This window comes from Podarcis erhardii (assembly GCF_964252035.2).
Source record: "Podarcis erhardii genome assembly, chromosome: 1".
Lineage (NCBI taxonomy): Eukaryota > Metazoa > Chordata > Lepidosauria > Squamata > Lacertidae > Podarcis > Podarcis erhardii.
In genome coordinates, this window is record NC_138497.1 from 45300646 (window position 1) to 45326575 (window position 25930).

Consider the following 25930-nt stretch of genomic DNA (forward strand, 5'->3'; position numbering starts at 1 on the left):
AAAATTCTGCAAACAGCATTATCAACGTCCCACGTAATTGGTCCCTTAGATCACTCTTAGACAATACACTCAGTGCAGTGCAGAGCAGTTTATATTTTATGGCATCACAGACACTGCTAAAGCTAGTAAACGAGGTACTAATTATTCCTTATACAAGCAGGGCTGGAGCTTTATTGTGGTGCATTCCCGGAAAGCAACCACATCTTAGTTCTAGATTAAGGAATGTTTGTCCTACACAGCACTTCAGACAATAGCAAGGAATTCATTACAAGAGATCACACATGTCAGGAGCCCTATACATTTTTCCACCTGCATATCAAAAAAATGATACTTAATGCAACAAACAAAATTAATTAACACAAACCCTGATGCCGAAGCTGTTGCTTTGAATTAACAAAAAGAACTGGAGTAGAGCGAATCACCAAGTCCTTAGCATGGAAATCATACTTGTCCAAAGCTATATGGAAAGCCATATTTGGAGGGATGGAAGGGGTTAGCTCCATGCTGTAGCAAAACTTCTAACACTATCACAAGAAACCCTTTCATTCATAGCATCTATGGGCTTGAAATAGTATTTTCAAAGAGCATCCGTGGACTGGAAATTTCACTTTGAGGGATATTTTGCTTTTGTTTTTTCCTCATTCTTTGCTTAACTGAAAAACAATAATAAATTGTTTTTTAAAAAGGAAATTGGAATCTACTCTTGCCATTTAACTTTGCAGCATCTTATGTACTTTGTCTCTTGCTTCTGTAATGAGTTTTATAAGATTTCATGAGATTAATCACTTTATCTGCAGCTGCTGCTAAATTAGTTTGCAGTCTGATCTTTCTGCATCTATGAGGCACTTTATCTTCCCACTGCTAAACTGAAATGTGTTTAATCTGGCTTTTGACACATTGCTCTCTCTTGGCTCTAGGCTTTTGGATTTGTGCTCAGTTGTTTCACTAGATGCTTGTGCAATTTTAAGTTGCATCAGCTCAGAAGGAAGAAAAGCACCCAACTGAAGTTATTACAGGCAGAGGCAGATCAGTAAAGGGAGGACTGACAAGCTGGTTAAGAGTGAAAGGGAAGTTGAAGGCTATTCCTTCTTCTGCCCCTTCCCCATCTGGTTATGGGAATTAGTTTATCAATACCTTTTGATGTGAATATGTGGTTCCATTCATTTTTTTTAAAAAAAAGCATTCCAAGGACCTCAAGGTTAGGCAACAACTAGCTGGTCACAAACATACCTTTCTTGGGTGATTGCCCTGAAACTCCAGATATTTTTGGATATCATCAATTATCTGGATCCATTTAAATCTGGTTTCAGGCCTGGGTCCTTCATGCACTGATGAATGACATGCTGAGAAAAGGTTCAGGAGAGTGTGACTGAGCAAATTCTCAATTAACTCTTGGTGGCTGTGGATAGCATGGACTGTGGTATCCTTCTGGACTCACTGTCTAGGATGAAAAATGGGGACTGTCTAGGATGAAGATCCATGACCAGCAGATGTTGTGGAGACTAGAGATAAGGATGAATAAGCTCAAAGGGGAGCTGGTAAGCCAGCCAAGGTCCAAGGGAGATTGAGCTCCTATATAGCCATTGCCAGCTCTTCTTCTGGCCAGACTTCTGTTGGGTCATCTCCCCATTCCCAGTTAGACCCTGATTGGATCTTTAGCGAGCCAAGAGCCCACATGACTGCAGAATGTCATCCATGCTCACTGAATTTAGTATGGTCTTGTTGGAATTCTGTACTCCCAAAATCTGCATGTGGGCAGAGGGCAGCCTTGCTTTCTCTCCTGCCATCTGGGCTTCGGTGCCCTGCTATATATCCATGACATTTGAATAGGCCATACACCTGTGAAATCCAAAGCATGCCAACCTAAACAATGTGCCTGATATCCCAGATAAAATCCAGGGATGAACCACACAGTTGGTGTCTACATGTGTTGGATTTTAAGAGCACATACAGCATATTCAAATGTGACACCCACAAATCAACAACTAGTGCCTTCAGAAGTGTGGCAGATGCACTGAATGGATGGGGAAGGGATTGGAGAGAAATAGCAAGCTTATATCACTAGCATACGTCTAGATGGGCCAAGGTGCACCATATTACCAAAAAGGCCTGTAAGAATAAGTCTAGGTTTCAGAGGCAGACAATTGTGACTGGAACTAAACAGGTTTTGCAGCATGCAGCCTCATAGACATGTGGGTGGAAAGAAAGCTCAGTGATTTTCCCAGCTGACTTGGGACAACATTCCTTCCCAGTTCTCAGGTATGTTGATGATCAATCTGATTGCAATCATGCAAGCAATACCTTGTCTATCCATCCACCCCCATGGCTCCCTGTAGAATAGCATCTCTTCCTGTTTTCCAATTCCTAATTCTTTTGCGTGTCACTAGTCAAGACTCAATAGGTGGGGTTCTTCTTCCTCGCCTCCACCCAGACTTAGACCTTGGGCACTGAGTAAAGCATTCAGACCAACAATTAGTGGAATCTCAATCAGCCGCTAACATCAGAGTTCAGTAGTCCTCAGGGATCCTTTCAGGCATATCAGAGCTCTGAGGCATAACTGTGGCAGTTGCTGTCGTTTTTGCCAACAGCAGTGACAGACCCTGGGGTCTCAAATTTCAGAAGTTCCCTGTGTGTCACCAAAATTGGGGGGGCAGCCTCTCATGCTTCATTCTAAAGCATAGTTTGGTGCCCCTGAGGCTCTGTGCTCAGTGCAAACTGGTCACACACCCCTAAATCTGCCTCTGCCAACAGTATAAGGTCAGATGATCAGGAGGCCAGATATTTCAGAATAATTGATGTTAATGTTATAAATTACAACCAGGGCTTAGGGCAAAAGTGCACACACAAAAAGTTAAATGCACTTGGCAATTCTTCCTGTGCCATTTTTTAAAAACAGAGCTTCTTCATGTTGATTGCATTATCCCACCTAATGGGGATCATCACACAGCATGATAACATTATGAGCATGATACCATTATGATGCTACAGTGATGCCATGAAATGCAGCTGATTTGTAGCTGCATGGTGAGTGTGTCACTAAGCCATCTCAACAAGAGCAACCCTTCCTGCTTTTGTTCTCTGTCAGCGGATGGATACTTTTGCCGCTATCAACACAACACCCTCAACATTGCTTACAAGTGATCGGCACTTTCCGGCCAATTAAACATAGTAGCATAAGTGCATAAGAATAGCCTGCTGGATCAAGCCAATGGCCCATCTAGTCTAGCATTCCTGTTCTCAGTGACTAACTAGATGCCTGCAGGAAACCAAGGAGCAGAACACGAGCACAAGAGCACTCTTCTGTCCTGTGGTTTCCTGCAACTGACATGCCTCTTACCATGGAAGCAGAGCATCAACATCATAGTCATCGATGGCCTTCTCCTTCATGAATTTGCCTCTTTTAAAGCCATTTTAATTGGTGGCCATCACTGTCTCCTGGGGGAGCGAGCGCCATAGTTTGATTATGTGCTGTACGAATAATAAATTTATTTTATGTGTCCTAAATCTTTCAAGGGACGCGGGTGGCACTGTGGTCTAAACCACTGACCCACTCTTGGGCTTGCCAATCAGGAGGTCAGCGGTTCGAATCTCCGCAACGGGGTGAGCTCCCATTGCTCGGTCCCTGCTCCTGCCAACCTAGCAGTTCGAAAGCACGTCAAAGTGCAAGTAGATAAATAGGTACCTCTCCAGTGGGAAGGTAAACAGAGTTTCCATGTGCTGCTCTGGTTCGCCAGAAGCAGCTTAGACATGCTGGTCACATGACCCGGAAGCTGTACACCGGCTCCCTCGGCCAATAAAGTGAGATGAGCACCGCAACCCCAGAGTCGGCCATGACTGGACCTAATGGTCAGGGGTCCCTTTACCTTTTAAATCTTTCAACATTCTGCTTCTTTGGATGTCTGCAAATTCTACTGTTATGAGAGAGGGAGAAAAACTCTTCTCCATCTACTTTCTCAATGTCATGCATGATTTTATGAACTTCTATCGTGTCACCACTTACTCACCTTTTCTCTAAACTAAAAAGTCCTAAATGCTGCAACCATTCTTCATCAAGGAGCTGCTCCATCCCTGTTATTTTGGTTGCCCTGTTCTGAACCTTTTCCAATATCCTTTTTGAGGTGAGGTGAGGCAACCAAAACAGGACTTCAAATGTGGTCACACCATAGATTTGTATAATGGCATTTTGATATTGGCAGTTTTATTTTCAATTCCTTTCCTAATTATCTCTAGCGTGGAATCTTCCTTTCTCATGGCTGCCACCCACTGGGTTGACATCTTCACTGAGCTATCTACTGTGAGCCCAAGGTCTCACTCCTGTTCTGCCACCTCCATTTCAGACCCCACAAGCATGTATGTGAAATTAAGATATATATTTTTTGCTCCAACATGTATACACTTGTTCATATAGAATTTCATTTGCCATTTTACTGTCAGAGTTGGACAACAAATACCCCTGCTCTGGACCTTGTGTAGAATTCAATTCACTCCACCACAAGAATGAACTTTAAAGTTTTGCTTCAGAACAGTTTTAAACACTTCGTTCTTTTGTAACATTTATATTTTGTAACTAAGTAATACAATTGCAAAAATAAGCAATGATTTTCAGTTCCTATCTCTGCTCCCAAAGTGAGATATTAAGCATCTTTAGTAAAATGAAGTTTCTCTGTACAGGAGTGCCAACTTGAATAAAATATTGTGGGGGCCCAAATAAGCCCCAAACTGCATAATCAGTCTCATGATTGAATGGGAATATCCATCAACTTTGCGGGGGCCCAGCCCCTCAAATATTTTATTGTGGGGGCCAAAGCCTCCACGGCCCCTAGGAATTGGCTCCTAAGTCTCTATATAGCTAAAAAAAAATTTGCACTGTATCTGACTGGTTGCCTCTGCCTGTTGCAAGCAACCTCCAGGTAAATAGACTTCCACAGGTTCTCTTTAGTTGTGTCTTGTGATGGGTCATGAGATGAGCCACAAGATGTTTGGCTCATTCACAATGGGAAAACCCTACCTCTGTGCCTAAGGCAAAAAAACCCTGCCTTCCCATACAGCATTTCTAAATACAATACTCTTAAACACATTAAACTTATAACTAACATTTACTGCCCATTCACCCAGTTTGGAGAGATCCTTTTCGAGCTCTCCACAATCTCATTTTGTTTTTGTTTTTTAAAAAAACCTGAACAATTTAGTGTCATAAGTAAACTTGGCCACCACAAAGCCCACCACTACCTTTTCACCTCCTCCCTAACCACTATTAAGATCAAGGCTAGAAGTACATATGTGTCATCCATCAAATGGTTGTGGGAATAAAAGAATATGTTATGCTCCACTCAATTAAATTTAATAATTCTAGATGTCAGATGTCCAGGGACAAGCAGGTTAGTCCAGCAGAGGCAGAGCTCTCTGGGAGGCAATCTGAGGGCTTTGCTGTTGAATTGTGGAGCAGTGAGCTTCCAGCAGCCTATTTCTGTTCTGCCTGACAGAGACTGAGAAGAGGATGGAGCCAATAAAGCTAAAGGAACCCAGTGAGTTACACTTCCAAGTGCAGCAGGTGGTGTGTATGGCTATAGCCTCACATCTACCTTGCAATTCATCAATAAATTTTCATTTTCAGCTATTGGGTCAGCCTCAGTTAGCAAGAATACAGTTCCAGTCCTAAATCGTCCTAGTCCTAAATTTTATATAGTATTCCAGGCCATGAGATCATTCGTTTAATATTGTATAATTTAATTTTTTCTCATAATCCTGTGAATCAGCAATGTCTTTCAATTTAGCTTTGGACTCAGATGCCAGCACCTTGCTATGTCAGCCAACCAAATGTTGCCAAAAAACAAGTTTAATAACTTTCCATTTTAAAACATTCTGCATTAGATGTTATTTCAACTGTTTACATGAATAAAGTCTTCTGCTTTCTTCTGGTTCTTTTCACCTCACACTTTTTTCCATTTAGAGCTTGCTGCATTTAAAAAATAAAATAAAATATTAAGGCCAGGGCACATCCTTTCCAACCTTTTTACTGGCACAACTGGCACATTTTATTGGCACAATTTGTTTGCGCAACACCTTCCTATTATTCATGATGCTAATCTGGCTTCACATAAAATGAGGCTTGGAGATATTGCTAATCACAAGCTTCCAGTAGCGACATACAAGAGACAACTTGCCAATTACTGTAATCGACGGTCATACTCTTTGTTACTATAGTCTCCCTGAAATCCCACAGACATCAGAGACTATGCCACCATTATTTGGAGGTAAATGGTTTACAGGCAGCAGCTGAAATATCACCAAGTATGGTGGTATCTAACTAGTGACAGATGCCCACAGAGGCATTTTCATACACTCTCCCAAGGCTGGGTATTTGTTAGAACTCCTGGAATAAAAATAAACAGAAACAAGTAGAACCTGCAGCAAAACGTTGCCATGTGGAACATTCCACTTTCAGCTGGCCAATCATGCTCTTTTCCAGGAAACTCCATTCTATTTCCACCACCCCTAGTTTCCTTCCACTAAGAGAGGACTCCCTGGAAAAGACCCTGATGTTGGGAAAGATTGAGGGCACAAGGAGAAGGGGACGACAGAGGACGAGATGGTTGGATAGTGTTCTCAAAGCTACCAACATGAGTCTGACCAATCTGCGGGAGGCAGAAGAAGACAGGAGTGCCTGGCGTGCTCTGGTCCATGGGGTCATGAAGAGTCGGACATGACTAAACGACTAAACAACAACAACAATCCCCCATCAGTCAGCATCCTGTGATGCTGAGTATGCTCAGTTCTCACTGAGCTGTTGGGGGAGCTTTCCCATTAGGTTTCCCCCCACAAGCCTAAGATATTTGTTTTTCTGCCAACGTTGGGGTTCACGCAAGCCTGCTATTGCATGTGGATGGTGCTCTTTTGGTAAATAAAAGATCTATGCTCAAAGATGCACTTATGTGTGATCAATTCTTGCTTCATCGAGTCATCATCTCATGTTAAGTAGTAAAGATACAGTGGTACCTCGGTTTACGAACTTAATCCATTCCAGAAGTCCGTTCTTAAACTGAAATTGTTCTTAAACTGAGGCACGCTTTCCCTAATGAGGCCTGCAGCCGCTGGTGCCCTTCCACCATTCGGATTACATTGCGTGGCAACCCCCTTGGTTGAATAAAGACACATGACTCAAGTATTTAAGGTTAACAGGCTAAAAAAGGCCACAACTTTATTGGTTACAGATGATGAGTGGTATTGGCTTAGGCATTAGATCTAACCGACTATATCTGACTCCAGCCCATCTGCAGGGAGTCCGAGAAGGGTTAACCACCAGTAGGGGGAGTCCTGCTGATGCACATCAACTAGGAGCTCCCCCAGGGGTCACTGATAGGGGTCGTGCCTTAGGCCCTAACCTCCCTAGGCTTTGGACAGGACCACGTCCCCCGGAATCCTTTAACGGAATACCCTTCAATATGTGGGGCACGTGATGGCACTCCCTCCCCTCTTCTCCAGAAATATTCCAATGTCTAATCACCAAACCTTAAAAAGTTGTGACAATTTGCTATAAGGTAGGTGAAAACCAAGTGGCTGGTGCCAATTTGCCAAGTGGAAAAATTCCCACCAGGCCCCTCAACGGTGACCAACTGAAGTCCATATCAAGGTCAAAAGAGATGAAAACCTTAAAGGGCGGGAGGGTGGGAAAGCCGGGAAAAAAGAGATCTCCCATGCCTTTATCGGGTTGGCCACACCCCCAGACCAACCAGATTGGTCGGCCTGGCCAGTGACCCAGCTGGGAATCCCCCAGTCACGCGGGGTTGGACACCCACCCCTTGCGCACGTGGAGGGGTCGTGAGAGCCCACAATACCACCTCCTCCTTAAGACGGAAGTGGCCTTCTTAGACCGAGGTAAACTTCTCAAGCCAGGACACTATTTTCAGTTTTGCGGAGTTCATAAACGGAATCATTCTTAAACAGTACTGTTCTTAAACTGAGGTACCAGTGTACTTTCAAATTGTATTTGCATAGGGCTGGGTGTAGTTTAGATCCTGCATAACACAACTTTTTCCTTCTATATGGCAATGTTTGAGCTAAGTTGGTTCTGCAGATGTAATTCTCTACTTGCCCTGAATATAAATGCTGACTTGTGAGGCATGCATATAAAAATCATTCAGTGATGAGTATATTTGTATGATTATGACTCTAGGCTTCTTAAAATGACAAGGAAGCTCTCACAACAACCGAAATACTCACGCAGGTCTGCCTTCCGGAGATTTTTCATTTTTATGACCTTTACAGTGAGAAGGCTGCAAGGAGCAGGTTCTGTCTGCAGAACAAAACCAAACATGAAGGATGGGTTAACATTTAGCTTATTGTAAAGATGGCATCTAGCTGACTTTTGACATACCACAGGATGCAGAATCGCCCCCCCGCTCCCCCAGCCTGGCATGGGAAAGGAGGAAGAAAAGCAAAATCGCAAGCCCATCCTAGCAAAAACTCACAGATGCATTGCTGCAATGAGGCATTAGGTTCCACTGATGTAGCTAGAGCAGCATCAATTTGCAACCCAAGCAAGGGAAATCTGTTCCGCCATATTGTCTGAAATCTACTTACAATAATATACACTAGCCCATGAGTGCATCTGTCTGTGCTGTTGCAGACGGATCTAGGATGGCACGTGTTGGTTAGCTTCTCTCCTCCACTCCCATCCTCCTCCTTAACCCTTTTGTATCCTTTTCCATCACTTCAGACTGGTGTAGCATGTGATACACTGCATAGGTTTATAGTGCCTGGCACCTTCTACTCTAGTTATGAAATAGTGATAACGCAGATTCTTTTTGCTGCCTGAGGCAAAGCACAATATTGTGTTTCCTCTCATTCCACATATGGAAGCCAACTGAACTAGGAATTGAATCTTACTTTAACATTCATGCACATGCAGGGAGGAGGCCAAGCACGGAGCCCAGCAGCTGCATTCTACCTTCTCCTGGCACATGAGCGCCAGCATCACAGCAGCAGGGACAGGATGCCCGCGTGGCCTGGTGGGGGTGGGGTGGGGGTGGGATGTATCACATGACACATCACGTGATGTGCCTCCCCCAAATGTGGGGGGTAAGGCAGTGCCCCTGATAGGAGATGTGAGGTAAAGGGCCAGAGTGGAGTACAGGGTCAGGTTTAAGGTGCTGGTTTTGACCTTTAAAGCCCTATGCGACCTAGGACCCACGTACCTACGGGACCGCCTCTCTTGGTATGCCCCGCAGAGGAGCTTAAGGCCCTCAAATGACAACATTTTGGAGGTCCCAAGCCGCAAAGTGGTTAGATTGGTCACAACTAGGGCCAGGGCCTTTTCAGTACTGGCCCCGACTAGGGCCAGGGCCTTTTCAGTACTGGCCCCGACTTGGTGGAACGCTCTGTCACAAGAGAGAGTAGGGCCCTGTGGGACTTGACATTTCTGCAGGGCCTGCAAGACAGAGCTGTTCTGGCTGGCCTTTGTTTTGGACCCAGTATGACCCTTATGTTTCCCTCCCCTTATGGTTTTGATGAGGCTGCATTTTAAATTGCATTTTAACCTGTATTTTAAATTGGTCCCCCCTCCATTATGCTTTTACTGTAATTTTACTGCTGTTAGCTGTCCTGAGCCCGACTCTGGCCGGGGAAGGCAAGGTATAAATAAAATTTATTTTTATTATTATCATTAGAGGAGGAGAAACAGTTACTAGAAGCGACCTTTCAGCTGATTATTATTGTCTTCTCACTGAACAACCTAGGCCCAAATGCATATCACAGCAGATGTCATTTGCCACTGCCTTTTAGCAGCTGCCCAAATGAGCAGCTTTGGCTAGCAGACAATTTATAACACAGCTGAGTTGGTCACACCTCGTCATGCTCTGGAGGGAGGAGTTTTCATTTCAGCAAATAGCATCCAAGTTCTTTGACTATCTGGCCGTGTGCTAAAAAGAACACTTTCCTCAGAATTTCTACAAATGTGTCACCAGAACAAGACCCTTGAAATATATCTTTAACTCCACTTGTGAGGAAATGCAGTTAGAATTGTGGAAACTCTCTTGACCAGATAATAAACGCTGATTTCTCTCCAAAATCACCATATCATGATGCATATTTCCCTCCCCCACCCAAACAAAGCACACACCTTGCCCAGAATTCTACCTTAGGCAATATTAGTCAGATGTGTGAACTCCACCCGGAGAATTTAAACTTTCCTAAGATTCTCTGTAGATATTTTATTTTGAACCTTGAATTTCATTTTAAATGAACGCTGAGGAACCTCTGGACTGTGGGTCTAATTAGGGTCACTAGTCCTCTGCATTTGACCTGGAAGGCCATTTTGGCTAAACAAGCAAACCTGCTGCTCTATATGTTGGGCAGGTAAAGATGTAGGTGGGCCAAACAGGGTTAACACATGAAGCTAGGCAAGCCCCAAGCTGATTTAACTTCAAAGAGAACTTTACACTTTTCACGTGATTAAGGTTTACAGGACAAGACTAGGTCTCCCCGTGACTCAAAATGCAATCAGTTGAAAATATGTTATGTATGCATAGATCAATGCCTTTGCACCATGATCCACCTGATACTGTGACTGTTGCCAGATAACTAAGAGCATTTGCAACATCCTGTGTGACTTCGTCACATGTCATTCTTTCTGCCAGTTGTGGCACAACTCTGGGCTGTTCCAGCTAAGTTAGTTTTCCTGGCAAGAGATAGAGCCAGACACCTCCTATTTTCTGGCAGACAATATATCTCATAGTAGCTATTGATGTGGAAGTTATTGAGGATGATATGACAACTACTGGAGTTTGGTATGAATGATGAGGCTGTTAATGATACCCAAGAAAGGTCAGGCAAACATTTCATTGTTATTTTATGAGGGTTATTGAGTTTGGTGGGTTGCCAGCATGGTAAAAAATATCCATTCTTGGCTCTTAGATCAGCCCAAAATCTGAGAAGGGTTTGTGCTCAGAGAAATGCATATTCACTTCATATTACCTAAAGCTCTGGTTAGCCCACCAAACCGTTTGCCCTTGCCTATAACTATTGCAATAAAAGTGCTTCCCATACATGTTCATATAGGCCACAGAAGCACTACCCATTCCTCGATGTCCTCTCCAGTGATGCTCTAAAAACTTCTGAGGTCCTTCAGACTTTTTCAAGAACCTTTCACTAAGCATGTATAATTGGTTCATAGTTGAACCAATGACCAATTCCTTTTTTTCTGCCAGCTCTATCTCTGATGCCTTTTACAGCTGCTCTATTCAGTTTTTAGTGGCCTACATAGTGACTGGAGAGGCTGAGTTATCATATTGATAAAACCACAATGCATTGCTATGCAGCCACTTACCAACTTTCACCATTAGCCTAATCAATGGGGGCTAACCTACAGAATACAGAAGATGTCATGGATGTCATCCAGAAGGGTGACTGATCTCATTTTGTTTCTGAATAAGGTGAATTTGGATCCCCACCAGTACTCCATCAAATATACATATTTTGTAGAATTAGCAGGTGGGCCACAGCTATTTTGATATAACTTGCCACTCATCATACTATTATTTTATATGGCCAAAGCTGATCTATTATCCAATAGCATGGGGTGGGAGTGATGGAAATATACATCTAATGGTTTGTTATTAATGATCCTTTCAACCCTTAAAAGTTCTGAGAAGTGCTCTGCTCCAGGCGATTCCTGGTGGAGATACTTATAGATAAATCTAGAGAACTCTTAAAATGCCAACTTTGTGCACTCTAAGCAGTTTGGGAATAACTGAATCAGGAAAATGCATGGACTATGCTTTGAAGTGGTGGCCAGAAAGTGAAAGAAAAAGAAGAATAAATCAATTAAAAGAGGATAAACACGGCTGTCAACGGAGCATCAAGCCCCTGGGCATAACTTGTAATTATTTTGCTTTATAGTGCAACTCCTCCTCCACCACCACCCATGTCTAAGGCAAACATAAGTACTTCCCTTGCTAATCTAAAAGTAACCTTTCTCACCATGCTGAAAATTCAGTTCCTGTGTATTATTGGTAGATTTCTACATGTTTTTTAAACAGAAACACAAAAGAAAGCTAAGAATTCTAAAGCATGAACATCTACTATTTTAATATAACTTCAGCTTTGTATACACACAAAATCTGGAACTGCTGTTCTACATGGGGCTTTCCTCTGGAAAAGAAATGTGACTTTTCCCTCAGTCAGAGGCAAACTCTGCACTGCTCCCACGCTGACAGCTTCAGATTATACTGTTCTGGAGGGATAGGATGCATCATCAAGTATACCTGGCCCACAAACACGAGCTCTGTGAATGTTTCATGACTGCTACATAAACTGTGTTCTAGCTAACAAGAGCTCATCACTGCCTCAAGAGCTTTAACCCTTCTCACACTTTCAGCCCAGCCACAGTCTGAGTGGATCTTTACGAATTAAACCTTTCGTGGGAATCTGACCGTTTTCTTAGCCAGCACTTATTGATCAAGATGAAGGTATAGCTCACAAATGCCTAAGAAGAAATGTTTTACAAAGCTGGAGATAGCAGAGAAAAAGCATACTAAAGAATCTTTGCAGACAAATCCCTACTTACAGTGCCCAAACAGCTAATCAGATAAAATGGATCTGAGTTGGTATTCTCCAACTCCTTACCTGTTGTTTGCTTGAAAATGCCCCCATTGTGGCCCTGGTCTGCTAGATTCCACAACAGTTTCCCAGCAGGCAGCAATGGCTAAAGCAAGTTTACAGCCTTTAAACACAGGAGTTGTTGAGCAGGTGTTTTACGATCTAACTCACAGCTCCACCCCTGCTTAATTTCTCTCAATGTGTTGCAATCTCTTTCATTAAACTCATATGCTAAGAGCAATGATCAAATGCAGTAGAAGTCTACTTGCAGCTTTAATGAATACAAGACTGAGGGAATTTGAGACAAATCCCTTAGCATTGGACTAATAGCAAAAAAATCGACTAACTTTTTAAATTTGGGAAAGGGAGGAAAGGACCCAGAAAGGATGTGAAGAGGGCATGCTAGACTGAGATATTTAGGAATTTTATGTCACATTACCCTTGATTCTGTGAGGTCATCTGTGTGGTAAGTTCTACAACCCCCGTAGTGAAACATTTCGAAGTTCTTAGGTGGTGTGCACCCATCCTGAGGTAAAATCCAAACCCCCATTTCTCTGGTGCTTCATGAAGTGGGGGCAGAAATACTCTCACAATTAATAATGGTTTCCCATAAAAGCTGTATTTTGGCAGCAGTGGTAGCAACTGAGCCACCATTGCCCAAAGCCACTTTTTCAAACCAAAAGGGCTGAATAATATTGCTGCTGCTGCTCACTTCTATGGGGAAAAAAACACCAGGCTCCCCACTTCCCCAAATCGGTTTGCCAATTTTAGACCTCCCCTAATTTTTTGACATTGTGAAGGCTGATAGAACAGTTCAACCCAAAGCAAGGAGGCAACATTCCTTTCCCCCAGTAACATAGGATTATAATTGACCTAAGGGGGGCTGATGATGAGGAGCTGTCTAAGGTAGTGGATACATTTCCCAGGTGAGCCTCCTCCCTCTCTCAGCAGCATACAGACTCTTAGCATCAGTGTAGAAGGAGTGTCAAAAACCTTTCACAGTGGAGGAAAACACTTTTATTTTGTTAAGATGACCCAAACATTGATCTTGGGAGCTTCAGAAGCTGTGTCCTATCTTTGGCTTCCAGAATGAAAGCTGCTCCATTCTTCCATGAACACAGTTTGTTGTTTGGGTATCCGTTGTTCTTTGTTGGTTTGTGGTAGGCGAACTGCATATTGGGATTTGTAGTGAAAGACATGAAAAGGATCTGGGGGAATAGGAAAGGTAGCGCAAGGCTGGAGTGTTTGGAGAAGAGCAAATTTTAGCTTTAGATTCCATTCTGTGTGAGTTGCAGGGTTCAAAAAAAAGCTCCTAATAAACTTGAGTCACTTCTGGATGACTTGCACAAAGTTTGTGGGGAGATAATATGGCATCAGTTATTTAATGAGCATTCATTATGATTTGTTTGTGGAAAAGTTATCCAATGCCATGTCAACTGTTCATTATCCCTCACTTTCCAGCACATTTTCTCATTGCTTTTCTTTTATTAAAAAATAAATAAAAGCATATATTAAAAACCACCAGCAATTTCAAGATTTTGATGTCTTTTACTGAAGCATGTTGAGTGGTCCCCGAAGCCCCTGAGGTTTGAGCAGACTTTACCAAGACCCAGCCCATTTGTGTGCCAGGTTCTATCCTGTGGAACTCCTTGCCAATAGAAATTCAGAAGGAATTCTGCTTTCTTTCATCCACCTATTAAAAGCTGTGTTGGTCAGACAAGTATTTTGAACGAAAAAAATTTTACCAGCCCATTTTTACTGATATATTATTGATGCTTTTACTGCTTTTATCATAGTATTTCATTTTTATGTTGTACATTGTCTTGTTATACTTTATAGGAAAGTGGGTTTTATGAATATTTAAATGTTATTAAATTAAATACATTGGAACAAAATATAGTGCCTGTCCTTACATAATTGGAAACATCACTAGGAAACATAATTTAGATATCCAAATACTGGCACATGACCAAGATAACTATTAAGATTAAGCTAACAAAAATCATGGCAATAAACCTTTCCAAAATGACTTCTGGTACTCGGGCAGAATTAATTCACTTCCTTGCCTGGTAATAAATGTCATGAAGGCCCCCCAGATTGCCATAAAGTTATCACATTTTGCAATTCCTCTGGGCTATGGAAGCTTCTCAGCCAACCCAATAAATCACACTTTGGGCCACCAGCCTTGCGTTGTAAATGATGATGAGTTGACGTTAGTCATGGGCTATAACACTGCTATAACACATGGGCTATAACATTTGACAGGACCTAGGATAGCTCCACCTCCACCACCAATTGTTCCATTATATCTGATATTTCCTGAAAAACCCTTTCACCAAACACTCAGCCCAGTATACCTGAAGGAGTGTCTCCACCCCCATCGTTCCACCTGGATACTGAGGTCCAGCTCTAAGGGCCTTATGGCAGTTCCCTCACTGTGAGAAGTGAGGTTACAGGGAACCAGGCAGAGGGCCTTATCGGTAGATGCGCCTGCCCTGTGGAACACCCTCTCCAGGGGCGCCGACTTATAAAAAATATTGGGGGGGCGGGGGCCCATACCGACTTATAAAAAATATTGGGGGGGCCCAAGACCTCCAAACCGCTGCTGCTGGGGGAACGAAAGGGCTGCCCCGACCTTAAGTGAACCTGTGAGGGCCCACCCTTTGCGGCAGCCGATTGGCTGCCGCCGTGGGCGGTGAATATTAATGAGCTAGGGGGAATCCCCGCTTCTCACGGGGCTGACGCCAGCCCCGCGAGATTGTTGATGGGTCGAGAGCCCGCAACCCCACCCCCTCTCTAGATCGGGAGTGGCTTTGTTTTAACTCATTACTGAATGTATTTTAAAAGGTAACTATCGTCAAACAAGGAAAATAAAAAATACCAACATAATTTTGTGATTTTACAAAGCATAATATAACTAATAATTTTCTTAAATTATTGGGGGGGCGGAGCCCCCCCAAACGAATTTTTGAGGGGGCTCGGGCCCCCTCAGGCCCCATGGAGTCGGCGCCTATGGCCCTCTCATGAGATGTCAAGGAAATAAGCAACTATCTGTCTTTTAGAAGACATCTGAAGGCAGCTCTGTTTAGGAAAGTTTTTAGAGTTTTATCATGTTTTTAATATTCTGTTGGGAGCTGCCCAGAGTGGTTGGGGAAACCCAGTAAGATGGGTGGGGTATAAATAATCAATTATTTATTTACTACTACTACTGCTACTACTACTACTACTTTGGGACAGCTCTATCACATGTGGTAGTCCATGTGCAGGGAATCACACTTTCTCCAAAACAATGAAGCCAAATCCTTATTGATATACAGTGGTGCCTCGCAAGACGAAAATAATTCGTTCCGCGAGTCTCTTCATCTTGCGGTTTTTTTGTCTTGTGAAGCACCCCTATTAGCGGCTTAGCGGATTAGTGCTATTAGCGGCTTAGCGGCTATTAGCGGCTTAGCGGCTTAGCGGTTAAGCGGCTATTAGCGGCTTAAAAAAAGGGGGGAGCGGAAAAAATTGCAAGACTCGCAAGACGTATTCGTCTTGCGAAGCAAGCCCATAGGGAAATTCGTCTTGCGAAGCACCTCGAAAAATGAAAAACCCTTTCGTCTAGCAGGTTTTTCGTCTTGCGAGGCATTCGTCTTGCAGGGCACCACTGTACCTCAGTTCTACTGGGGTATAATCCCACTGGCATCCCACCATGTGGGACCCCCCCTTTTGAAGAGGTTTTGTGGCAGAAGAGACCAAATCTGTTTCAGTTGCGCAAACCAAATTTGCCCCTAAATTAATCACATCTGTGAAATAGTGACTGACTGAAAGCACCCTCCGAATCCCTGATTTAAGAACACCAGTCTCTTTTCCAGTTTTAGAGACAGATTAACATCCCAGAACTCATTGTTAACAGAGGGGGGGAAACAGGCTACTTTCTCATTCGATGGTGATGTTGTTGCTGTTGTTTCCCCTCTCCCCACATCATTCCAGTCGCATAAGAATGTAGAACTGCATAGCGGAGCCAGGATCAAACAGGAAGACCATGCAAGGGTCAGAGGCCAGATAGGAACCAAGGCCTTGATCTAATTCTTCTCAGATGATCCCCTCACACATCCTTTGTACATGGGTTTCAGGTCATTTGGCTTCAGAATATCAAGACAAAGCACTATATTAAAAAAAAAAAATTAAGTATCACACATACTTGTCCATGCAAGTTGTGGGAATATGTTAATAAAGGTGCAAAACAGCTATCTAATTGCAGCTTTGAGACTAGAAACCTGGAACTTTAGTTAAGCAACCGCGCTTAAGAAATCAGCCTGAAGGATAAAAGTAGAGTTGAGAGAAGTATCAAGAAATACAACAAAGACTGGGAGGTGTCCAGCATCCATGGGTTTGTCTTGTTGTTTTTGTAGGCTACACATGGAGGAAAGCTTTTTCAGAGATTTGAAGATGGAGCAATAAAGACCTTGTTGCCACAGTGTACATACGCATCCCATTATCTTCATTGTCTTCATAAACGTTGCCGATTTTGAAGTGCTTCAAAAACCTGCCCAGCCAGCTTGATGAGACAGGACAGTGGGACAAAAATAATGACACGGCTAGTAGCATTAGGTGGAATCCCTGCTGTAGCTCCCAGCACCCCCTGAAAATCAGTTCCAGAGAGTTGGGGGACTCCGCAGAACAGGATAGAAGGTGGGCTTCAGGTGGAAAGGGGAACTGCCTCATCTTCTGTTCCATTAGCACACATATCTGCTGTTTCAAAAGCCCTTCTGTGACCACAAAAATACCACTGGATTCCATGCATTATAATCTTATGGTCTAGTCCGGCATTCAGCAACCTGGTGCCCCTCCAAATGTTTTGGGCGACAACTCCAGTCAGCCCCAGCCAGCTGAGGTATCTATTGATGGAAGAAGAAGCACATGCTAGTGGGGGCTAAGAGGAGTTTGTTCAAAATACATAGCAGGCACCTGCTTGGCAAAGGCTAGAAGGCACATGACTTGGGGCTCATCAACACTTCAGCTTATGCCATGCCGAGAAAGCATGAGTCAGAGCAGTTTCCTGCTTGCCATGCTCCTTTCCCAGGGAAAACCTGCTCTAGCTTTAAATCAGAACATGGAAAACCAACAGCAGGACAGCAGGACAAGAGGAAGTGTGGCTAAGCCCTTAGTTGTATCTGGGTGGAGTTACAAGCTTCCTGTTGCTGATCTTGACGGAGAAAGAGATTAAAGTTCTTTACTAGCTTCCTGTCCTCTAAACCTAGACATGCCTCACAGAATTCCAGGCTATGATTTGAGAGCCGAGATTTAAAAATAGAATGTGGCAGTCTCTGCATCAGAATTAGAAAAATGTTTACTAGGAAACAGATTGCTAGGTATTAACAGAAGTAAGTAGGTAATGGGATAATTGTACGGTTGGGTGATCACCGTATTTTTCGCTCCATAAGACGCACCTGACCATAAGACGCACCTTGTTTTTAGAAGAGGAAAGGAGGAAAGCCCCATTTTTGGGAAGGGATCAGCTCACAGTTGTGCAGCTTCTTTTGCAAAGGGGGAAAGCCCCTTTTTTGAGGATCAGCTCAAAGTTGTTGACCTTACTTTGCAAAGGGAAAAAATCCTGTTTTTATGGGGTTCATCTCACAGTTCTGCAGCTTCGTTAGGAAAGGAAAGGGAGCCATTTCTACAGTTTCCAAACAGATGATCTAATCAGCCAGTCACATGTCGCTGGGGAAACAGCCTCCTCAGAACATTCAACAATGGAGGCCTGGGCAAGGGGGCAGGGCCAGAAAGGGAGCCAGCAATCGACCACACATTTGCTCCGTAAGACGCACAGACATTTCCCCTTACTTTTTAGGAGGAAAAAAGTGCATCTTATGGAGCAAAAAATACGGTGACTATAGAAATGCACTGAGATTTAAAAGAGCTTGAGAGCATTGAGTGCATGGTTTATCTGGTTTTCTCACATGAAAGTGAAGACAGCACCTCTTCTGCTGTACAGTGGTACCTTGGGTTACAGACACCTCAGGTTACAGACACTTCAGGTTACAGACTCCGCTAGCCCAGAAATAGTACCTCGGGTTAAGAACTTTGCTTCAGGATGAGAACAGAAATTGTGCTCTGGCGGTGCGGCAGCAGCGGGAGGCCCCATTAGCTAAAGTGGTACTTCAGGTTAAGAACAGTTTCAGGTTAAGAACAGACCTCCAGAACGAAGTAAGTTCTTAACCCGAGGTACCACTGTATCTCTCAAACAGCTAAGGATTGTTTTCCTTTTATTCTAACGTGCTTGCTTCTCTATGTAATATACATTTTTCTCTTGGGGTGTATGAATCATTTGTTCGTGTGTATGCGCAACTGTAATGACTGCCCTGTTTTCTTTCTTTTTAAAATGAGTTTATTGAGTTTTCCATTTAAAAAAGACATGCATATATACTGTACCATGACAACAACAAACATGAGTAGCAAAATAAACCAAGCACAGAAGAGAAAAACATCAAATGAATGAGAAAATCAAGCAGGAGGATTTAAGATTACGATGTATAAGATTACAATGTATAATTGCGCAGACAGATAATTAATTTCATTCTTTCTCAGAGTTTCTGGTCCATCTGAGAATAGATTCCCCAAAATAATATATTGTAAAAGGAGGGCTGTGTATCCCTGTATTGCAATTATACTATGATGCAGCTTACCTAAAAGAATGTGTTCCCAATAATACAAGGAAACATGGCTATCTCGTTTTCAATAAACAAATATCTTGCAGTAGGTGCTCATGGAACAACTGTTCTCTTCATGTAGATTTACAACATGAATTTGAGTAGCAGCAAAAATGACATGGACATCTATCTGCTTAGGATTGCAGCCTAGGACCCTCCAAAGTGGTACTCATAATTTCCGCTTTTTTCTCCGCTCCACAGCTACACGCAAGGCTTCGACAATCTTGTTCTCATTGTTCAGGATGTTGTATTCAGTCAGTTTCACCAATCTGTCAAAATTCTCCTCTGAAAAGGTCACCTCTCTTGTAGCAAATGGGGAATGAAAGCTAGAGACATCCACATTGCCTTCTTCCATATCTGTGGGGCTGCGTTCCACACCTGTAGAAAGAACACCACCAAGAGTTTCACCAGTAAGGTTTTCATCTCTAGGCCAAAACAGCAGAGTTCATCCATTCACGTTAATCTAAGAAGGGTAATATTATTGGCCTTGCTTAAATACTACATCTTCCTATAATGTACGAATACTCTAAAGGCATATAAAACTCAGCATGAAATCACACCAGAGCTTGCCCAAAATAAATATGACAGCTCCAGCTGTCAGCTTGATGGGCCATTTGTTGAGAACCAGAGGCTGGCAACGAACTCACTCAAGTAAAATCACCTAAGTGGCCATTTTATGATCAGAGTCTTCCACCTACACAGCTCCCTGTGTCTCCTTCCCACTTTCCAGAGAGTCAAGGGGATGGGAAACAGTGTAGACTATATTATTTGAGCGGATGGCGCTGTAATCTAAACCACTGAGCCTCTTGGGCTTGCCGAGCGGAAGGTCAGCGGTTCGAATCTGCACAACAGGATGAGATGCTGTTGTTCTGTCCCAGCTTCTGCCAACCTAGTGGTTCGAAAGCACACCAGTGCAAGTAGATAAATAGGTACTGCTGCGGCAGAAAGGTAAACGGCAGTTACATGCACTCTAGCACTCGTCACAGTGTCCCATTGTGCCAGAAGCAGTTTAGTCATGCTGGCCACATGACCTGGAAAACTCCCTGGGCCTGAAGTGAGATGAGCGCTGTACCCCATAGTCAACTTTGACTGGACTTAACTGTCCAGGGGTCCTTTAACTTTACCTACAAGGCTATTGAGCCTTGAACTAGTGCCAGCACTTTACCAGTATACAATTTTGCACATCCACCATTTGTAAGATAAGCTAGTAGAGCATGAGACTCTTAATCCCAGGGTCAGGGGTCCAAGCCCAGCATTAGGCAAAAGATCCCCTGACTCTCGTGGCCCCTTCCAACTCTACAATTCTATGATGTTGATGGATAGATATAGAGACAACCCTAATTACAGGAAGCTTATCAACCACAAAATGGCCACCTTGGGGAAAATGGGTGGAATATGTGCTAAAATAGAGACCTTTGTTTGACCCTTCTTTGACATTGTTGTATCATTGGTAGGTCGGCATTGTTGTATCATTGCTCCACCATTCTCCTAAGTTCTTGCTTTATAACACATGCAGACAATTCAGTGCACCATGACAAAGGCATCTGCACGTTGGTCATTATAAAATTAAGACCTGGCTGTAAAGCAAAGACACTTTACCATGTGCTCAAAACTAGGGCAGATACAATCAACCTGTAAAGTTGTGGTTCAGTGCACTTCTACTTATAGGATTTGGTGCTCATGGAAAGACTAACAATTTGACCAAAGGAATACTTGAGTGTCTAGTCAGCGAAGAGCATTATTGGAGTGTGACTAGTCATTGTGATGTTGGGAAGCTCAGTGGCTTTTCGCAACTTACCAGGTTCTTTGTATTTTCTGAAAGTATCATTTGTCAGTGGGAAAAAGAGCACGATAGGAGCTGCTGCGTTATCTGTATCTTCAAACCAATAGCACTCCTTCAGGTTCTTCTTGTCTTCCTCACTGAGCTCCATGTTGGGAAATGGGATTCCGAGCTTAGCAATATAAGTGGAAAACTGGTCTAAATTCTAGGTGAGAAATCACAAAGAAATGCGCTGTGAAAATCAAATACAACACAAAACTAATGCTGCACCAACAAAGTCTGTTTCAGCCTAGAGTGGCATCTAAGTAACTCGCTCCATCTGTATAAGGGTTTCCACTTATGTAATGGCATTTCCCCTCCTCTTCTTTCCACATGTGCTCCGGAGAGCTGGCGGAAACCTCCAAACATGTGGGGAGGTGGGAGAGATTTCAATTGAGAAAGCAGAAAGCATTGTGCTGCAAGAACATTGTTGTATATCTCTGTTCAAATCCTGCATGACTTATGTAGGATTTGAAAGATGGCCAGTCCACAGTGTGCGCCTGTTGCATTTTAATCTTTGCATAGGAGCTTATAGAAAAAAGACAGGAACAATTAAAAGATCTCACCAAGGTCTGTGAGCCCCCAGTGTAATTTAAATGCAGTATAAGATCCACTTTTCTCTCAGGTCTCAGAAGGGGTGGGTAGCTGGTATTGATGAAAAATCCAGTATCCACCAGAGACAGAGCATGCTCTGCTGTTTCCATTAGCTGGTTAGGGTAATCATCCACCACAGTATCTGAAAAGCAAATTTGCAGGTCAACTTTGTGCAAAAACAACAAAAGCTCCCAAGGCAAAAAATAAAGGAATGTCCTCTAATTTCATCCAAACTTTGTGTATTAGTGCTTTTTAATTACCATTTTAACCTCTGCTGCTCCCCAGTGGGATTTTTTTAGGGGGAGGGAGAGCTGTTAAATAGTATTGTGAATGTTACTTTATTGTCCTTAGTTATTTCGGAAGGGTTTTTTGAAGGAAACATGAGGAATTTCCTTTTTAAAAATATGCAAACATGCTGAAATGTGGCATACTGAAAAGGCTGGGAAATGAGAAACCAAACTGGGGAGATTCTCCCATTCCCAGCAAACACTGCTATTCACCCCTGAAAATGTTGGAAGAAGTTATATGGGACACAAAGAGTGAGAAATGTATGTAACTGAAAATGTGAACTTTTTTTCTAGGGTTAACTATGAAATGTAAGGCAAAAAGTGGCAACAAATCAGTCACATAACCAGTGAAATATCACCACAGCTGTTTTGTGCATAATTTTCCACTGGTTCTCCAGCCTCTTTGAGCCTCTTTGGCCTTGTATTCTGAATCTTCCAAAATGTCTTTGGTGGAGCAAGCTGCCAGGTTCAAATGGAAGTGATTCTTTGGTGAGAACTGCTTGTGCCACACAATGAATTCTTAGTTTAATTAACACAAAACTAGATTACTCGTTTTCCTGAGTCAAATGTTCTTGTATATTGAGTGACAACTGAGAAGCCAACAAGATATCACCACAAATGTAGGTTTATTACTGTGCCTTTCCACGCAGAAAAGTGCTCATTCTTCAAGTATTCCTCATGAAACTGGAAGCCTTTCAGGAAATTGGGATATTCTGCTATTGTTGGGCGTCCTGTTAAGACATCTCGGAGAGCATAAGATAGCTGGCCCTGGGGGGTGATTTTGCGGGTTTCCAGATCTCGTGGTCCTGAGGGTGAAAGAGAAGCATCTGCAAAAGACATAAGGGATGTTTAATGCCCCTTGATAACAATCACATTTTGCTCACAGAGGCTTGAGGAAGATCATAGAATCATAGAATCATAGAGTTGGAAGAGACCACAAGGGCCATCGAGTCCAACCCCCTGCCAAGCAGGAAACACCAATAACAGATCAATAACATACTGTAGTAAAAAAGCACCTCTTTTGTCTGCAGAAGGTCACAGGTTCAGCCCTTTCAGTAAAAGGATTTAAGGATATCTTGCCCAAGATTTCAAAAGACCACTGCCAGTCCAAACAGAAAAGAAAAACTAGGCTCGATGGACCAACGGTCAGAAGTGATAAAGTGCTAGGAATAAAACCTAAGATAGTTTTGGACCGCAAGCACTGCCACAAATAATATTCTGTGGTGGCAACACTTCTGAAATAGCTATCACTTTGTGGTGTGCCATGCTCCAACACTGTTTTGTTTCATTTCAGACAAGGATACACCTCTTTGTCTAAGCTCTTGAGGATCAAGAATTGCTATATCTTGCCTCACATTGATTGAACATCTTTTTGGTGATTTTTCTGTGAGTCTTACTAATGTTGCTGATGATTAATTAATTATACACTGCTAATGATGCTTTCATTGTTGAGGTATGTACCACCATCAAGTGAAGGGTGGATTAAAAATACCTCCAATTAATAAATAAAGCATCTTAAATGCACATATTCATGAGCTGTTGTTGCACATAGCCTGAACACGCCGGAAAGGTAAAAACCCTCCATAGACTAGGTTTTAAGTAGATTTGGTCTCTCACACTAGTTGTCAAGGGAACTGGGAGAATTTGGGCCTGGTTTTTTGTCTGGATCAATGTCTTCTCCTGTGTCTGATCACTTTCTTGGGTGGGCATTTTTTGTTTTAATGGAATCAAACAATAATGTTTCCTGTCTCCTTTTACTGGAACAAGTAATTAGTCTACGCAAATCTGTTATCAAACAGGAGTGTGTCAACAATTATTTTACAAAACAGAAAAATCTAAAAGAAGCAAGGATGTCACATTACCAATGTCTTCTACTTTGTCTTTTGTCCACCTGCTCCAAAAGTCTTCCGAGTTATGAGCCAAATTCCAGAAATACATGAAATCCATGGAAAATATGCTGCTCCACATCCCTGTGAAATGGAAGAGATTTCAAAATACTAAACAGGTGAACCTTTGGAAGGAAACAGATATTTTGCCTTGCACTGGAGCTCACTAATTGTATAAAGGCATCCAGAGTTGTGAAATATGGTTTCAGCCTGAAAAACTGTTTTGTAATTCTCTTTGGGTAATGGATTCCTGCAAGGGCTATGGATCTCAGCCCTGTAGTGTGGATGTAATGGGGCCATTGCTAGAAAATGTTCATATGGTTATTGTTCCCCATCCTGTCCAAAACATCATCTTGTTCATGTGTATATCTGTTTTGAGAAGGGGGGGGGGGACAATGACCAGGGAACAATACACAAAGCCAGGGTAGGCAACGTGATACCAACTGGGTGTTGTTGGGCTACCACTCCCATGGGGGCCCAGCAACATCTAGAGGGCACCTTGTTGGTTACCCATGCATCTGGGCAGTCGCATCAGCATATTTGCTCCATATATTCTCTCAGAAAACAAACACACATGCCCAAATGCTCACTAAGAAAGCTTAGTGGATTCTAAATTGAGCTAAGGTAATTGTGCCAGTTTCTAATTGTGCAGCAGAGAGAATTGCAACACATGATGAGCTCCACCTGCTAATATGTCTTTGTGCCCTCAATTATTTAATGTATAGTTCTGACCTCCTTTGCTTCTGATCACCCTAGTCAAGATTCACATACCACTGGTTTGGAATACACTATTGATCATCACTGTCCCTTGCTTTTCTTCAAAAAACCAAGTAACACTGAAGTGGGATAGAAATAATAAACCAAACTAAACCTGAAACTAGGGAGAAATATTTGCTTTCCAGAATAACTCACAATAATGTAAACCTTCACACTGCATTTAAATGTGTTGTGTAAAATATTACTGCATTGTGTTGCCTACATAACTCAGTGCATCAACTTTCCCTGAAGTAGCTTTGCCAGTGAAGCCAAAACAAAAAACAAAACTGATTTAGACATTTGGGAACTACAATAAGAAATGATAGGGTGCTAGGTCAAGTGAATTGATCCTAGCTCTACTTTGCCTAAACTACCGTACTATTTTCTTTCTAATTGATCCTCCCCCGCCCTCAGCACCTTGCATGAAGCAGATTCGACTTTCTGGAAGCTTCTTCATCAGTCGTCCCATGAAGTACTCACTACCAAAATCTTCTGAATGGGTGTAGGCTCCATATTTTAAGTTCCCCACTTCATAAGGTGTGAACTCCAGCCACTCTGTGAAAACAACAAAATGGAGTTCGCTTTCCCCTACTGATGTGGGGAAAGAGACTTGCACAGCCAAATCTTTCTACTCACTAGCAGCAACAAGTGATGCCCAAGAATTCTCTAAAAGCAGAGTTTTATTTCTTGCCAAAGCAGGAAAGGTTACAGCAAGCAATTTGGAAAGTGTTAAGAGGATAGAACTCCAATCTCTGTTTACACACAATTATGGTTAGAGTACGGCCACTCTAACCACAAAGGCAGGTATTTCCATACTTGAGCTGGCTAGCATTTTTCCTGGGCTGCCACTGCCTTCCCTGAGCTTCTAAGGTTGGTAGAACAACAAAGAGGACCCCTCATTGATTTATAATAGCAACATTACCTTTGTAATCTTGAGCACTGTACTGGTCTTTAAGATTGACAGTCAAATAAATGGGCAAGGGATTCTGACCCTCATTCACAGCCATTCGCTGACCTGAGATTGTACTATTGTCTTTCTGCAAATGAGAGAGAAGAACAATGGTGATCAAAATTATAGATTCATTAGTTTAAAACTGAGCTGGAATCTAAGATCTGAATACGTGTCTGCATGCATGTTCCCAGATTTTTATATTGTTATATTATATTTGTTTGAAACAATTCCGTACTGGCTTCCATGTCAAGTCTCAAGGCAGCGTCCAATATTAAAATACATATCAAAACACTGAAATGCAGGGGGAAATGCAGCATGAAAACTAGGGCAACATTAAAAGCATAAATGTG

At 42.6% G+C, this 25930-nt stretch overlaps 2 protein-coding genes across 2 annotated transcripts in view; both read right to left on the reverse strand.

Annotated features, from left to right (window-relative positions):
• Positions 1–12768, reverse strand: part of LOC309340903 (cytosolic phospholipase A2 epsilon-like) — a 39972-nt gene extending 27204 nt beyond the window's left edge. The window contains exons 1-2 of the mRNA XM_081860098.1: positions 12622–12768; positions 8221–8293 (exon numbers count right to left, since the gene is read on the reverse strand). Of these exons, the coding sequence (XP_081716224.1) occupies positions 8221–8293; positions 12622–12648 (100 nt within the window). The 5' untranslated portion in view covers positions 12649–12768. The remainder of the gene's footprint in view (positions 1–8220; positions 8294–12621) is intronic.
• Positions 12769–18941: 6173 nt separating this feature from the next.
• The window catches only part of PLA2G4E (phospholipase A2 group IVE), a 47412-nt gene continuing 40423 nt past the window's right edge, over positions 18942–25930 (reverse strand). Inside the window, exons 15-21 of the mRNA XM_081860065.1 lie at positions 25551–25665; positions 25046–25183; positions 23849–23956; positions 22625–22813; positions 21672–21841; positions 21085–21271; positions 18942–19664 (exon numbers count right to left, since the gene is read on the reverse strand). Of these exons, the coding sequence (XP_081716191.1) occupies positions 19456–19664; positions 21085–21271; positions 21672–21841; positions 22625–22813; positions 23849–23956; positions 25046–25183; positions 25551–25665 (1116 nt within the window). The 3' untranslated portion in view covers positions 18942–19455. The remainder of the gene's footprint in view (positions 19665–21084; positions 21272–21671; positions 21842–22624; positions 22814–23848; positions 23957–25045; positions 25184–25550; positions 25666–25930) is intronic.